Raw genomic sequence first — 18,336 nt, 5'->3', positions numbered from 1 at the left:
ATGATTGTATCATGAAATGCCTTTTCATACGTGATGTAATTATATCATATAAATATAACCTAGTAATTATGTATAATATATATATATATACATATACATACATACATATACACATATACATATACATATACATATACACATATACATTTACATATACATATACATATACATACATACATAGTGGGTGGGATATATTAGGCAGCAAGTAAAAATTTTGTCCTCAAAGTTGATGTGTTAGAAGCAGGAAAAATGGGAAAGTGTAAGAATTTGAGCGAGTTTTTCAAGGGCCAAATTGTGATGGCTAGACGACTGGGTCAGAGCATCTGCAAAACTGCAGCTCTTGTGGGGTGTTCCCAGTCTGCAGTGGTCAGTCTCTATCAAAAGTGCTCGAAGGAAGGAACAGTGGAGAACCGGCCACAGGGTCATGGGCGGCCAAGGCTCATTGATGCATGTGAGGAGCAAAGGCTGGCCTGTGTGGTCCGATCAAACAGACGAGCTACTGGAGCTCAAACTGCTCAAGAAGTTAACGCTGGTTCTGATAGAAAGGTGTCAGAATACACAGTGCCTCTCAGTTTGTTGCGTATGCATAGCCGCAGACCAGTCAGGGTGCCCATGCTGACCCCTGTCCACCACCGAAAGCACCAACAGTGGCACGTGAGCATCAGAACTGGACCACAGAGCAATGGAAGAAGGTGGCCTGGTCTGATTAATTTTCTTTTATATCACGCGGATGTGTGTCGCTTACGTGGGGAACACATGGCACCCGGATGCACTATGGGAAGAAGGCAAGGCAGTGTAATGCTTTGGGCAATGTTCTGCTGGGAAACCTTGGGTCCTGCCATCCATGTGGATGTTACTTTGACACGTACCACCTACCTAAGCATTGTTGCAGACCATGTACACCCTTTCATGGAAACGGTATTCCCTGTGGCTGTGGCTCTTTCAGCAGATAATGCGCCTGACAAGAAGCAAAAATGGGCAACAAGTTTGAGGTGTTGACTTGGCCTCCAAATTGGGGCGGGGGGGGAGGTGACGTGTCCCCCTCAATATTTGAAAATGCTGCATGTGTCCCACCCAAAAATTAGCTTATACCGCAGGGACAAAAACTGCACATTTGGACCTTTTATTTTGAAAGCGCGAGTGCGACAAAGATGATATTCGGTTTTGCCAGCAAGTCAAAGCCAGAGTGATAGGTCCCATTTCATGCTATACAGTATTTGAATAATCACCATTCGCCCACCAGCTTCATATTCTTCACTTTTCACCTATAGTCGGCCTCGGAGCATCTGATTGGCAGATAGAAGTTAACATTACACTAGGAACATACAAATACGTTACCGGTGCACACCAGCTTTGAAATGGAATACGACTCGACTTAGTATGAGGTAAATTAGTCTAAGTCAAGCGGTTGAAATTACAGGGTTCCCGCGGGGTCTTAAAATGTCTAAAATTATTATTATTTTAATTTAAGGCTTTAAAATGTCTTAAAAATTGACAGATTTTCATCCGAGGTCTTAAATTTCATTCAGTTAGGTCTAAAAAAAGGTTTTATCCTTGTTCATTTCCAAAAACGTTGGCCGCAGAAAGTTATTAACGTTACGCAGTAGCAAAATGGTATCGAATCGTAGACTACAAAGCAGAGCTCTAGAGGGCTACGCTGCCCTCAGAGTGTTCGTTCGGTGTGTTGTAGTTCTTTCTGGGGGATATTGGTGTTGGTACTAGGGTTGGGCGATGTACCCTAAATTGGCAGTTGACGATGTTTACAGTAAAACATCGTGATGGTCGATGATATCGTCGTTTGGGGGGGGGGGGGTAATTATGTAAATAGGTAGATAATATACTATATCTCTTTACATAAATACTATTTTCTACTCAAAACTATCATTTAGTTATTTTTACTAACCCAAATAATGACTTATCCGCTAGGTTGCACGTGAGGGGGAAAAATAGCTTCCTTCCACTTAAGAGTTGAGCTCTTTATATTTTAATATATCTCTTTACATAAATACTATTTTCTACTTTTAAAAATTAATTTAGTTATTTTACTAACCCAGTGTTTTGTATGCGAATGCTGTTTCACGTGAATATTACCACAGGAGTGAAGCACAAAGCTTTGTTTAGCCTACAAAGGAAATAATGGTCAGAGCGCTCTTTTTCATTCTGTTTTGTGATCTGGATCTGGTCAATCGATTTTCCGTGAATTTTAACAATAGGCCTAGTCCATTTTATCCCATTGGACATGGACATCTCGTTTCTCCCAAATCTTCACTCACGTCGCACTCATTTTCGCAGGGGATTATAAACATTTTCTTCCTTTAGTTTGCTTATAATTAAGTCTATTATAACTATTCACATCCTTTACTGTGGGAAAGTAGGCCTATAACAAAACACTGTGAGACGAATACTTTTTTTTACTTCAAATTGTATTTAACACAGTTTGTTCTTGTTATTAAACTTAGTAAGGTGCGTCAAGTTTGGTTTATTTGAATAGCGCATTTCACACACACGCCGGTGATTTTAGTTTATTTTTCTCTGGCAGTGAATAATCAAACATTGCCTAAATGTCTTGACCTTGTGGAAGATAAAATCCGCTCTTCAGACATTTTACAAACAGTGTTGCCTTGCAACATCAGGAGAAAACATGAAGATGAAGATATTCGAGAAAGTGTCTATCCAGCTTGTGTCCCATTCCTCTCAAAGCGCAGAGCGGTATATGACGCATCTTTGCGGGGAAATAGTATGAATCAAATATTTTTCTAACTAATATTTAATTTTCTTATATTCTTGAGGTAACCATTATTTACTGAAAAACGTTTAATGTTTTACAGGCGGTGTTGTTTCACTTACGGAAGTGCTAAAATAAACACGCATGCTTATGGATGTTTCAGCCTCAAATGATTTCAAAATGTAGGCTATATCTGGCATAGACTACAGTATTTAAAATAGCATATATGCATTAGTTACATTCTTAATTTAATTTATAGAGCAATCCCTGCTAAGTTTTTAGTTTAACTAATACTATAGAAGCGGATTAGTGTGTGTCGCACTCGCAACGGGGGCGTGGCATCACGATGGTGGCGAGCCATCGTGATGTCGGTCAGCCATCACGATGGACGATGATATCGTTCGTCGGCACAACCCTAGTTGGTACACGTATGCGGTGATAAAAACACAAATCCCGTGATAAATGCAATTACCTGCCCGCAAAATATGTCTACGTTTAAAAATTTTGTATTTTGTAGGACAGAATGAGGCAGACAAGCATTGTTTTATATTATTCTATACACTGTATAGTATACAGTGATAAAGTCTGCACTCAATCACCACTGCATACCTAGGCTTGAAGAACTCAAATACACCATATCTTGATGCAGTCGTGTTTGTCTTGTTTATTTCTTCAGTCAAAGCGTTTCTATCTTCTGTTTTTCCTACATTGCTAGCTTCACAGTAGGGCTAATGATTACTTCTCTGAGGCAAATGTGGAGATTCTGCTCAAGGGCGCCCTCTGGCTTCCAATATGAATTAAACATTTGGGTAACAAAAAAGGAAAATAATACTTCTTTAAATCTCTAAATAAATCTATATGACAATCCATGTTTTTCTCCAATGTACAGTTTTTTTCCCCACAGTGGATGTATAAGAGGCTCATATTGCATATTAAATACATAGACTTTAAGAAATTGATCACAGATAAAAAGCACAGAATTTCATTTATTTTTTACATTAAATCCTTAGACCTTTCTAATGATTTTTAGTCATATGCTGTCTGCATATTAACAGGTAACCCAGCAGTTTTCTGTAAAATATAAATGTTATTATTATTAATATTATTATATTGTTTATTTATTCTTAAATACTCTATTACATTTTTTTAAATAATGAAAATGTTATTGTAATAGTAATATTTCAAATGTTAAATATTTGTATTTATCGAATATAATAATTATTATTAGTCTCATTAATATATAAACATTAATATATAAAATGTTATTTGCATACATTTTTAATTTGTAAAAAAAAAAAAAAAAACACATTTGAACCAGAATAATCGCAGTTTGGAGTAGCCTGTTCAATATCTATTAGGCTATTAATATGCGGTTTTGTCTATATCTATTCTATTTGAGGGCAAGTTTGTTTTAGCCTATTTTCTGCCAACAGAATAAAAGCCTATTAACAAAGAGTACATCATTTTATAGTTAAATGGCAATGGGATTAAAAATTGCAATTTTCCAGTGGGGTTCCAATGGGGACATTTTTGTCCAAAAGACGCTGAGAGGAAGTATTTTGTGTACCTAGTGCAAAATAGATTTTTTAAAGGAAATGGGGGTGAAATAAATGAGCACTTCATGCACATTTCAATATGCAGAATGTTGTTTTCCCGTTACATTATCACATGAGCAAAACATACATGTTGTACCATGTCACCATACTGTATGTTACTATTATGGTGGGATGGACGTTGATTCATATTGGCCAAAATGTCCACCCCAAAGTCAAAGTCGTTCCTACGCCCCTGATGGCCAGAATCCCTAAACAATCCCTTTGTGAGATCAATTCTTTATTAGGCTTACAATATAATATAATTATTATAGCCTATGATGATGATTGACAGGATTTAATGTTTTAGGCTCCTCTTGAACCTAGAACTTCATTACATGACGTTTATTACATCAATACACTTTATTGAACATGCGCTATATTGCATATTAAGCATTTTATAGTGGTTTTCTATGGGGGAGAAATTTTGTGGTGAACAATGTTGTGTTCATAACCTGATTTAATCTGCCTGCCTATACAAAGTAGCCTATGCGTTATGTTAAGCGCTTTCTTTGTCTTTATAACGAGGACACATAAAGGTATTGCAAAAGAAAAAAAAAAGTTTTGCAAACAAAAATAAAGTACTGCAGAAGAAAAGTAAAGTATTGAGAGAGAAAAAAATAAGTTTTGCAAAAGGAAAATAGTGATTTCATTTGCAACGCAACTTTTATTCTGCGTTTCAGTCAAGTGTGAGTGCAATACTGTTTCCCCTTTGCACTTAATTTTTCTGTGAGTTTCACACAAAGACAGTAAAAGAAATGGACACCGCGACCCCATAGACTTCAATGGAGAAAAGTGAAGTCAATTCGAAGCACTCACTTCCTGATGGCTAAGCATGCACTGCGCAGCCTCAGACTGAACTTGACGACGTAGATGTGACCTGAGCAACCGGTCTGACAGTCGTAAGTCTTCTAGTAGTTGTGCAAAGTCAAATCTGAATCGCGTTGTCTAAATATTTTGTCCCGTTGCTTTTGGCTCTCTATGGGCTTCTCCCCATGCTTCTCCCTTGACTTTATCGGACTTTATGCCTCCACGTCCCCCCCATTGCCTCATAGACAGTAAAAGATTGCCCGCAAGCTTCTCCTCCTGTCTATACGCTAATTTATCTACTGTGCGACAGAGTCTTGTGGTTATGACGCAATCGTTAGCCTATTTTTACAAAAACAGCTTCTACGGGGCAATAATGTAAGATACAAGGTAATGGAGGCTTTTATACATTGACATTTATTTATAAACAATGGACAAATGGAGTCTTTAAACGCCTCGGATGCAAAGTTATTCGCTGTCAAAGTAACGCCAAAATAAATGGGAGTCAATGGGATGCTAACAGCAGGTGATGGCTTGGTTAGCAATGGCTGCCCCTATGGAAGGTACACTTTCTGGGTGTAGGATTACCCCCTTGGTTTCATTTTGTGGCATGGGGGGGTGGAGTCAAGAAACTGAGGCGTGTTCAGCTGACATGGTCAAGCCTCCCTCCGTGTGACATCATCTCCTCGAGACGCAGATCAGCACAGATGAAGGCACCATGGTTGAGAGGCTTGCGGGTGGATCGTTTCCTTGTACTCACACTTTTATTAGCATTTAAACGGGCATGGTTTTGTTTTGTTACAACCAGATGTGTATTAAAAGCATTTGCTTAAGTTAGAGATCATGTTAAAGTGGTGTTTATTATTAGCTGTGGACTACTGGCTAACGCAAACTGTCTGAAAATAGCCAGCATCTGCTGTTTACATTTAAATTTACATTTATGCATTTGGCAGATGCTTTTATCCAAAGCGACTTACATTGCATTCAAGGTACACATTTTACATTTTGTCAGTTCTTGCTTTCCCTGGGACTCGAACCTACAACCTTGGCGTTGCTAGCGCCATGCTCTACTTTTTGAGCTACAGGAAAGCTTTATTTCTCTCAGTCTCAGTTTGCACACTTTTATAGTATATGGTTTTGTTAATTACATGTGTATTAGCAGCGTTTGCTTGAAGGCGGCATGAAATCAAATTTTACTATTCATATTTTTATATGTAATATTGTAGTGTTTACTATAACTGATTTATCTGTGCACATTAATTTTTAAAAATTCACTTACCCTTAAAACTTTCCCTCCCCCATCGAAACGACTTCTCTTTTCTTCCTGTCATGTGCTATGGCGCAAGGGTGGGGTTATCGCCCCCTGTCTCGTTTCTGCACTGCCTCTCAGAAACCTGTCACTGATCGTAGGAATATGGTGGTTAGGTGCTTGTTTCTCGGTGTACACAATACCTTCTTCAGGAAGGACTTGAGGCAAAAAGAGAGAAATTTATGAGAAATAAAAGCTTTTTTTATGTAAAAATTACTCAATATAGTCGGACGAACAGCTTGTCGTGACGGCTCGCACTTAGGAATGCAGCGTGTTTGAACGCGCTTACAGCGCGCCCCCTTATAAGGGAGAGCTGAGACATTTTTTTTTACAAATAAAGCCATAAAAGGCTTAAAATAAGGGAAATCTGTAGCATAAAGCAGTGAAAAGTGAGGAAATATGCTCAGTAACATATGAAGAAAATATTTAGAGAGCAAAAAAAAAAATATTTAAGAGATAGATCGAGTTTTTCTCCACAACTGAGTGCAAACTGGCATTCAAATCGGCCTCCATTTTGTTACCAACGCCCAACTTCCAACGATCCAATCAATTCCCGAAGGACGAAATCAAGCCCCGCACTACCTTTTTTCTAATTTCAGAAGCCGTTTCACTCGAATATAGGGGAGAGCGGGGCACAACCTAACGCTTTTTGACTTTCTCAGTTTGTGTAAATCCATTTGGGGTTCAGAGTATTTATTGTTTCCCACTTTAATTGCACACGTCTAGTACAATTATGTGGTTTTGTTTCATTAATACAGTGTATACTTTTTTCTTGATTTACCCCGAAAGAATGGAAGTGAAATGTGACAACATGCCCCATAGGTGGGGTACATTGTAACATGTGAGGGGCACAATGTAACATGACCAAATAACAGCTTAAAATATTACCTGATACAATCAAAAAAATATACAACACAAACTAAAATATTTTGTCAACAAAATACAACTATTAACTTTTTTTAATAAAATAATGGCATTTTTTAATCATTAAAACACATGACTACAAACACATCACTAAATACAGCTATACAGCATAGTTCAAAACATAATAATAATTAATAATTTCTGAACATTAACTCTGTCATTATTCACCCTTTTCTCTTGGTTTCTCAAAAGAATTAATAAATGTATAGAATATAATGGCATAGTTCTAATTGGGGCTCATTGTAACGCAGTGCTACAACGCACCCCACCTGCACAACTGGCATTTAAATCGTGGCTCGTGTCTTCTGCTGGTTAGATCAACATTAAAGAACGATCTCAACTGTTACATTACAGATTTAAGATTAAAATAATATCGGATTTGTCTTAAATAAACACAAAAAAAGAGATGAAAACTAAATTTAAGTAAGAAATTTACTTTTGTTATGTTCAAATACATGTTCAGTAATATCTTCCAGAGATTTTTTAATTTTGGCGCTATTTTTTCTCTAAATAATGTTGATATGGCAACTAGTAAAAACACTAAGTTTCGTCATTCTGGCATGTGTGTGAAATTTAGCTAATAATAAACACTAGTGGTGTCAACAATAATCGATTCAGCGATGCATCGCAATGCGGGGCATGCACGATTCAGCATCGATGCGGCTAAGGGCCATAATCGATTATGTCACCGTTTATTTTCTGGACTTGAGTTGGACAATAAAGTTGTGAAGTTTCAATTACTTCCAGGGTCATAACAACAACAATCAAGATGGCTGAGGCGGAGGGAGATGGCCGCGATAGACGGGTAATTAAAAACGTACCCAAAGCTTGGAAAGCGGACATCTGGGCACATTTCGGATTCTGACGCCGGCTTCACGCGGAGCGGTGGGTATGGAGAGCCGGAGCCCGCGCCCCCATTGTGGATTCACACTGGCAGCGTTTGTCTCGCGCAGATATTGCAAATACAGACAAATATTGTACATTATGTCACATTTTTCGGTCTTCTCCTCCGAGCCCCGTCTGTCTCGTGCTTTGATTTATGATGGGCAGCAAATGCGACCGCGTTCCCCTCTGTCCCAAACTAACACACATGCATATAACTTGTTGTATATAAGTAGTTCACATGATAAATGTAAGTTAACATTAAAGTGAATATATGCTTCTAGTTTTAATCATTTAAACAGGCTTTTGAAGGTTGGGCAAAAACTTCTGGCAGTGTTGTGTTTTAATTTTTTTTAACAGCTCTGGATGTCATATGGTGATTGTGAAACACACTGGGCACTTCACAACATGATTTCATGGTGAAATTTGTTATTTTCCATGTTAATCTGGTCAGTTTTGATCAAGAACAATCCACTGTGGCTTTAAATCAGCGTGAGCAGCGCGGCAAAAATAGACTCGGCGCCGAAACGATCGCGGCACTGCTGCTTCTGCTCCTGCGATGCGCTGCCGCGCCGCCTCTGCGTGCGATGTGAATGCTCTAATCTGTTCACATGGGCGCCGAAAAAAATATGCGCTGCTTACGCCCTGCTAACGCGCCTGCCACACTAAAATCAAGCACGAGAATTGACGAGTCCCTAGTGTCAACGTTACTGTGTGTGTTGCACTGAATATCTTTATTGCTGGGTGCCTGGGTGGTGGTTGTTGTTACAATAGTGTGACTGTAATTACGGATTAATATTTGCACAGGAGTTCATGAAGTGCCCTGTCTTAAAGCTTTTTACTGTGTGTAAAAAAAAACACTTATGTTCACTGCTGGAAAAAGTTGGCTTAGTTGGTTATTATTGCTCTATATAATTTCAAATGGTTCTAAAGCAGAGAGAAGAGAAACATTTCTCATTCAAAGCACTGAAAGCAGTGATTTATGTTTTCTTTTTCAGGTTTGAAAATGCCATATCCAATACCCTGTACCATTCTATTTTATTTTATTTAATGACATTTATGTCAAAGATACAGGAGAGTGATAATACACACATAGCAGCCAATACAATCTGTTGTTTAATATCTGACTGCTTGTATTGCCTCATGACTGATTAAAAATTTGCCTTGTTGTGTGCAGTAGAATTTTGATGCATCGCAATGCATCGTAGAATCGAATTGAATCGAATCGTTACCTGGTGAATCGTAATCGAATCGAATTGTGAGGGCAGTCCCAATGCACACCCCTAATAAACACCACTTTAACATGATCTCTAACTTAAGCAAATGCTTTTAATACACATCTGGTTGTAACAAAACAAAACCATGTCCGTTTAAATGCTAATAAAAGTGTGAGTACAAGGAAACGATCCACCCGCAAGCCTCTCAACCATGGTGCCTTCATCTGTGCTGATCTGCATCTCGAGGAGATGATGTCACACGGAGGGAGGCTTGACCATGTCAGCTGAACACGCCCCAGTTTCTTGACTCCACCCCCCATGTCAAAACAGTGCCACAAAGTGAAACCCACAGAAAAATGAAGAGCAAAGGGGAAACAGTATCGCACTCACACTTGACTGAAACGTTGCAAATGAGACCACTTTATTTTCGTTTTACAATTCTTTATTTTTGTGTGCAAAAATTTATTTTCTTTTGCAATACTTTATTCTTTTGCAAATCTATGTGGTGTTATATTGACTCCATACATAAAGCATCTTATAGGCAGAATAACGCTTATGATGCCGGTGTCTGTTTTTGCAGAATACTGCCATCTAGTGGCAGCAGGTTTTCTTAGACAGCGGTGTGTGTGGATCGTGCAAGGCCAAACCGGCGAAATGAAAGTCTCAAAGTCCAAATGAATCAAATAGGATCGACTCACAAATGAGTCAATGAATGCATGTGCGTCAACGGATCCACAAATGCACATCTTGCTCGTTGCACATGCAAATTCTGACTTACATTAATACAAAATCGAAGGTTTGTATTCACAACTATTCTCTAGTCTCTATTTGTACAAATCGCTGCACATTCATGTAATTCATTTTGCACACACAAGTTAAAAGGCATTTGTTTGTGGAAAGTAAACCTTGCCTGCAACATTGATCAAGTTCATGGATAATTGTGTGTGCATTTATTAATCTTTTTGAGTCTAAAATCATCCCATAAAAACACAGCATATTGCTGCCATGGCAGCCAGGAAACAAACTGGGTCAGAGTTTCCAGATTCTACCCGACCTAAAAGCATCCATCAAAAAAATGACCCAACTTGCAATGTGGCTTTCATTGTCAATTGCACTCGCTCCTGTTGCGTCCTCAAGCTGGTTACCCTCGTGAGCATCGGGTCTGAGGAGGAGGAGGCTGGGGAAACAACTCTCTCCAATATTTTGAATTTGGACTACAGTACCCATTTCAACCATTTCCATGACAGCGCTAGACAGTGCATTTGTAAGTTGTTTAAAGTAAATACAAGGTACTTGTTTCTGTTTCAGTCCATTTCAATATGAAAATCTTTGCTCTTGACTCACTCATACAGTCTTTGCCTTCTAATGGTGTAATAATGTAACTTTCACTGCACTAGTGGACCCTTTCTCAATAACAAATATGGCATGTTATTTATATAAAATATTATTTATTGAAAAATAATATTAGCCATCATAGTATATTGGCTAATATATTATATATTATGAAACTTAACTTTGCCCTTAGCCAAATCAATTAGCTCTGGAACAATTAATATATTAACACCAAAGATTGCCTGCTTGATATATCCAAAATGAATTATACCTCGTGTTTAAACAAACAGAGATTCTTGAAGGACTGGCGAAGATAAAGCTGTTCTCGTGGGCACATGAGAACTGAACGTCAAAAACGTCTAAAAACATTGTCAAATATGTGCTATGTTTATATAAGTTGCATATTTGAGGTCTAAATAACTACATTCTAGAGTAAAAGACTCTTAAAACTACATTCTGTGACACAATAACAGAGGTATTTGTAAAATGATTGTGGTTTGCTCGTCCGCCATGACACTCTGTGAGAAATGCTGCAAGCGGAGTGATACAAACGGTAGAAGGGTTTCCGTGCTGATACTGGGGGAATATCACATGGCTGGAAAAGGCTCTCAGCCAGTCAGATTTGAGAACCAGAACCAGACTGTTGTTAGTTTTTTGTAAGCAGCATACAAAAAACTAAATGTTGAACAGATTCATCCAAAATAATTATTTTTAAATATTAATTTATTTTTTAGAAGCGCATCAAGAAACTTAAATGACTCTGTTAAAGTAAATGCACACAGACAATTTCACTCATTTATTTACTAGTGATTTTATTCATCAGAGGAACACATTCATCTAGAATTATCATGTCATCTTCAAGGAGAACAGAAGCGTCCATTAAACAGAATGACATTGGAGGTATTATGCCGGATGAAGAAAAGGAATGGGTGGTCTGCAACAAAGGTTTTTGGGGGTGAGGTTGGAGGCATTGAAGTTAAGTTCATGATGACGGCGGTGGCTGCAGTCGCTTCGGTTCCTTCCTCGTTGACTTCAACAAAGGCTTTATGAATCACCTTCGACACCACCAGGTCTTTGTTGGAGGTCATGCCTGAAAGGTTCACCTTTTTCTTGTCAAAAACATCTTCCATTCCCATGCTGATCAGAAGAGTCTTCATGTCGTATTTTTCCTCCATCTTGAATCTGGGCAGAGACACTTGAACCTTTTGTACAGGCATGACTTCTGGTTTGGTCCACTCCATGAGCTTCTCATAGGTCAGTGCCTTTTCAAGCTGGATAATAAGAGAGACATGTTAAGTGTGTCTATTTGCATAAACTGGGGTCTGTTTGTACAGCATCAGTGATGATAATTTTTTTGTGTTGGAATCGGATCAAGTCATGGAGACTATAATTTAAATACACCTCCACTTCAGTGGCTTAGATGTATGCAGTATTTATCCTGTAAAACCTGATACATTTAAATGGAACATTTTATTATCATTTAGACAAAACATTTAAAAAAATCAAACAAAAAAAAGGTTGCAAAAAAAATTCTAAAAAGTGCAATGCATACGTGTTGAGTATAATATTTTATTCATCAGGTGTTTATGGTTATATATAGTATATGAGAATATGGAGGAAAAACAGCTCAAGTTTATTCACAGGCCTAAACTGAGCAAAAATATGCTATTCAGATGCTGAATTTTACATGGCCAAAAAGATGAAATTCTGATATCTTAAAATGTAAATCAATGAGATCTTTATAACAGTATAACAGACTATTGATATAAAGTGCATGTAAGTATATGTTGCCACGCTGTATCTGCCAATAATATGTCTTACTAAGTTGCTATTAAATGCTCCGTTTTGTGATCAAAGCTCTGTAGTTATAAAATATAAAATCAAGTAAACCCAAGTTGCTTCATTCCAGTAAGTGTTCATCAAAATAATATAAAAGTTATTGTTAAATTTACTTCATATTAATCAATAAAGAATTCACAGTGGAAAAAGACATGTGAACCATGAGCTAAAGTTGGACATTTTTACAACAATACCTTTTTTTTTTTTTTTCAAACTATCAATCTGTGCAGTCTCACCTTCTGAAGGCCAGTGGTGCTGTCTTCAATCTTATTAGGAAGGATGATCAACATACTGAGATTCTTCCTGACATACGGCAGCTCCAAAATCTGACTGTTCATCTCTGGGATTGAGGCTAGAGGAAAGTGCGTGGTTTGATGCATCATCTTCACTGGTTTAGTTTGAGTCTGCCAAACATCAGTGAAAAAAACACTTTATAACTTCTCTTTTCATGACTGTTAAAATATATTTAAAAAAGCATGAAATCTAACCTTGTTCAGCTTAAACTGGCCATCACTGGTGGCTTCCTTTAGGAATTTCTTCTCCCACTTTCCCTTGAAGTAGATGGCGTTCACCAAGACCAGTCTCGTCATCCCATCAATGACTCCTGGTGGCACCAAGTCCTTGATCTTCTCTAAAATACATGGTCCATGGTCCACATTGAGCACTGATTTGAACTGATTCTCATTGGCCTAATGAATTGATTGTAGGGATGAAACGGTATGGAAATTTAACATCACGATTATAGTGACCCAAATTATCACGGTTATCAATATTATCACGGTTTTGTTCAAGTTTTATATTTGAAAATCAACAAACAAACTAAAGCAGCTCTATGCACTTTTTTAAGCAAGATTCTGTGGGATTTTCTTCCTTATAATGGCCGTCGTCAATATAGCAACGCATAAATAATAATAATTTCTCGTAAATATAATCTCTAATATTATCTCTGTAAATATATTCTCAAGCAATATTCTCATCAGTGTTCAGCAATGATGCATTTAAATCTAGCATGTTTTGTGTAAGAGCCCAAACAGTATCCTAGAGAAATAATGCATATCCATATTTCCATATGATTTGACAGTTTATTTTATTAAATATCAAAATGACTGCAGCATACCTGACACCTAGATGATCACTTTACAGCCAGTTTTATGACTTTCATTGTCTTCAAATGCTATTAAAGTTTCAAACGTGTATAAAGTTACCAATGCTGTATGTAACTTTAGAGACGGTCCCTAAATTCACCAACTTTATGCCAGTCACATCAGATGCGCTGTGGTTCTGCTGTGTTTGTTTGAAACTATTTTCGCTGCTGAAATAGAACAAAAACAGGCAACCTCTGTATGATGAGTGAATCTCTTGCAAACATCACACACACATCTCTGCTTTTAGTGTAGATTTCAGCGTGTGAGCGGCGCGCGCTCTGAACAAAATTCCGGATAATCTGAACGCCTCTGATTATGAGACATTGTATTCATAAACTCAATATAAACACGTGTGAGTGGTTATAATGTGCAACGCGATTATAACAGATGGCTTTTGAGAAGACTATAATAAGTTCAACAGCAGAGTGGCTAGTGTGCAGCCGAAATAACGTTAACTTACACCCGCAAACGGCGGTTGTTAATGGCAAACCCTGATTATTATCCCTTAAATGTCATCCTAGTCTTGTCTGAACTTGTTCGTTCGCTTCACGTTATTATTTCCCAGACGTAGTTTTGGTATTGAGGTCAAAGTCCACTTGCCTTGCGTTCGTAGTTTTGAAGTGTTTCCCCTATTACAGCGACTTTATTCTGGCATGTTCTGCAGACAGGTGACCATCTTCGATTAAGTTTCCCTCAGGACTTTTGTAAAAGCCAAAATATGACAACGCCTCAGATTGGGTCCTTTTAGAGGCTGAACAATCTCCAGAGTGCTGTCACTGCCTTCTGCCATTTCTTCTCATTCAGAAAACAGCGGTGCGCGCAACAGACTGACGCTGACTGGACAAGATTTACCGCAAGTTTTAAAATCGTGATAATCACATGCGGTTTTAATGATAATTAAATTTTATACGATATTACTAACCGTCACTAAATTTTACCGTGGTTTATCGTGAAACCGGTAATCGTTTCATCCCTAATTGATTGAATCTCTAGGTTATGCTTTATTAAATTCGAGAGGAAGAATGTTCAGATAATCTACCCAATTCAGCACGAGAGGAGGCTTATATGTAAAGCCGACTTACCTCTGTTCCACGACAGACTGATTTTCCAACATTTTTCTCCTCTACCCCAACTCCTCAATCTCGATTATTCCCATTCAGGCCAAATTCCAAATTCGGAGCCCTCTCCTTGGACAGCTCGCCACACATGCATATTTTATACTATATCTGATTATATGTAAGTGTGAACACCTATATTGTTACTTAAGTATAAAAAAAAAAAAAAAACACTATTAAAGTGTATGTCTCAAAGTTCTTATGGAAATTCAAAATTAACGGCCAAATAAAAAGTGCATTAAAGTCAAAACTTTAACCTCCAAAGAAATTTATAGCTCAAGTCAAGAACCCATAAAGCTGAACATGGCCCTTAATAAACCATAAAACTTAAAAAGCAGAAGGAAAAAAAAAAAACCCTGCAAATAATTATTTGTGGAGTAAGTTTATGCTGGATTTCACCTTGTGTTTTTTTCTCCACCCATTGGTTAATGGTGACACGAGCAGCCTCTGATTTGGTCTTGAAGTCCACCTTCTCCAGTCCGGCTCCATAGTATATTTTTGTGTCATTAAGGAATTTCTGTAACATATCAAACCAATTGAGGTGCAAATGATATTAGAGCTGGGAACATTTCCAGAACCTCCAGTGAATAAACCGAGTCTTACCTCAACAAACTGGTAGGATTGCTCTCCGTAGAGGCGGTTGGCAAGACTCCACTCATACGGGACTCCTGGTTTGTTCAGCTCACTCATAAACTTCTTGAAGCTGGAATGAATTTCATCCACATGATGTTCTTGAGTCACGGATTGGGATTTGCTAGGGCCTTTAAAGCCCAAGACCTACACAGCATTATTGTGGGAAGAATTAATAAAGATAACCTCACTTCTGAAGTTCAACATATAGTCTTAAAAATACAGAATATAATAGTTTAAAATACTGAACATGATGTTGCATCAAACACACATATTGTCACGGTTGGAGATAGTCGAACAGTTACACATAGAGGATACACAATACAGGACAACGAACTGACTAAAACTGAGGGCTTAAGTACAAAAAGCAAAAAAAGGAGCTAATGAGTTCAGTGAACTTCACTCACTGAAATGGACTCGGGAACTTCACTCACTGGAACGGACTCGGGAACTTCACTCTCAGGAACGAACTCAAGAATTTCACTCACTGGAATGGACTCAGGAATTTTACTCACTGGAACAGACTCTAGGATTTCACTCACTGGAATGGACTCTGGGATTTTACTCACTGGAACGGACTCTAGGATTTCACTCACTGGAATGGACTCTGGGATTTTACTCACTGGAACGGACTCTAGGATTTCACTCACTGGAACAGACTCAGGGATTTCACTCACTGGAGCAGACTGGGATTTCACTCACTGGAGCAGACTGGGATTTCACTCACTGGAACAGATTCGGGAATTTCACTCTCTGGAACGGACTCTGGGATTTCACTCACTGGAACGGTAGTCCCAGAAATTTTCTAGTAATTTGTAATAATTGCGGAGGTTTTCTGTGATCTTAATCTCATGCGAATCGGCCATGTCTGTAATTTGTGAATGAAAAATGTCCCCGCAAATGGAAAAAATCAAAACGACGGTGGGAAAGTGATGTACTGTATTCGGTGTAACACCGACTATGGCAACAAGCCTAGATAACATATAGCAGCATGCGCATGGAACTGTTGTTTATAATAGCCTATATCATACAGCTATATCTATAACGAAAAATTTTTTTTTTCTAAATAACACGAGGTCCCCAGAAAATACTAATCCCGTGCGAATAGGGCTTTAGTTTGTGTAAATCCATTTGGAGTATTTATTTTTTCCCACACTAATTTCACACGTTTAGTACAATTATGTGGTTTTGTTTCATTAATACAGTGTATACTTTTGTTTCTTGATTTACCCTGAAAGAATGGAAACATGTAACATGTGAGGGCACATTGTAACATGACCATATGACAGCTTAAAATATATTGTTTATCTGATATAATCTAAAAAAAATATCCAAGACAAACTAAAACATTTTGCCAATAACCTACAATTATTAACTTTTTCAAATAAAATTAAATAAAATAATTTGAGTTTGACAACAAACACAGCTATAAAGCATAGTTAAAAACATAATAATAATGAAACATTTCTGAACATTGACTCTCAGTATTTATTTACCTTTTTCTCATGGTTTCTCAATAGAATTCATAAAAGTATTGAATATAATAGCGTAGTTATAATAAGGGCTCATTGTAACACAGTGTGACAACATGCCCCACCTGCGCAACTGGGATTTAAAACTGGCTTGTGTCTTCTACTGTTAGATCAGCATTAAAGAACCATCTTAACCGGTAAATAATAGATATAAGATTAAAATATCATATTTGTCGAGTTTTAAATAAACACAAAAAACAGAGATGGAAAAATTACCTTAAGAAAAGTTTTTTGCTATGGTTAAATAAATGTACAGTAATATCTTCCAAAGATTATTTTTTTATTTTGCCGCAATTTTTTCTTGAAATAATGTTGATATGGCAACTGGTAAATACACCAAGTTTTGTCATCCTGACGTGTGTGGAAAGTTTTAAACCATTTGTGTTACAACTAACCCCGCGTTAGGTTGTGCCCCGCTCTCCCCTCCTACCTAAACTCCTCCGCAGTACAAAGGGCTTAAGAAAACAGGGCAAACAAAGGAGCTAACGAATGAACAAGGTAACAGGTGAATGGGATGAATCAATGAAACACAGGAAAACTACAGTCAAAGGAAAACAGTAACTGAACACAATGAAAACAAAGATAAAACAGAACATAACCCTGACACATATAGCCTATGTATACATTTTGAATTCAGAACTACTGATCATAAAACATAACTACATAAGTGTGAGATCACCTGAATAATTTGATCTGCTGTGTTTCCTCTTGCACCGAGCGACACCATGGCCAGAGCCGAGGAGATGCTGACAGGAGAGTAGAACACATTTCCTGATGGGTTTCCTCCACTGATCTTCTTGAACAGGTTGAAGGAGAAATGTGCGTTTGCGGGAGACAACGGCTGCATTTTCAAAAGCTGAACAAGAAATAGCAGTAGTTTTGAATAACAGCAAAAGATCTTCTTCATCATGACACACAATCTAGTTATGTTAGATCTGTTTTAATCAATAAATGTTATTACTGTGTGGGTTACCATTTAAATTGCATGCATAAAAGTATGTCTAAAAGCATTACCTTGAGTAATCGACAGAAATGATGAAGTTTCCCAGCGTGTCTGAGGTGAATGAATCTCTGGTTATGGGTGCCGTTCTAATAAATGCTGCTTCGCCCTAAAACGCCCATGCTTAAAGCCAATCAGCAAATCAGCTTGTAACATACCCTGTAATTATTAAACTGATGTTTATCCACCTGGAACAGCATCAAATTACATGACACATTATGCATTTGTTTATCATAAGTAAAAAAAATTAAAGTTAATAAAAATGTGTGTAACTGAAGAAAGTTACC

At 37.6% G+C, this 18,336-nt stretch overlaps 1 protein-coding gene across 1 annotated transcript; it reads right to left on the bottom strand.

Moving 5' to 3' along the window:
* Positions 1 to 11,579: 11,579 nt before the first annotated feature.
* Positions 11,580 to 18,108, bottom strand: LOC307138907 (leukocyte elastase inhibitor-like). Its single transcript, XM_079837601.1, has 7 exons — positions 18,064 to 18,108; positions 17,729 to 17,905; positions 15,491 to 15,664; positions 15,287 to 15,404; positions 13,116 to 13,258; positions 12,864 to 13,031; positions 11,580 to 12,059 (listed from the first exon to the last, which is right to left on the bottom strand). Exons 2-7 carry the CDS (start codon positions 17,894 to 17,896, stop codon positions 11,646 to 11,648), a joined length of 1,185 nt encoding a protein of 394 aa, XP_079693727.1. The 5' UTR covers positions 17,897 to 17,905; positions 18,064 to 18,108; the 3' UTR covers positions 11,580 to 11,645.
* Between the last annotated feature and the right edge of the window lie 228 nt (positions 18,109 to 18,336).

The sequence above is a fragment of the Gobio gobio genome (genome assembly GCF_949357685.1).
Source record: "Gobio gobio genome assembly, chromosome: 15".
Lineage (NCBI taxonomy): Eukaryota > Metazoa > Chordata > Actinopteri > Cypriniformes > Gobionidae > Gobio > Gobio gobio.
Note: the sequence above shows the minus strand (reverse complement) of the source record. Positions and strands in the feature narration are given on the sequence as shown.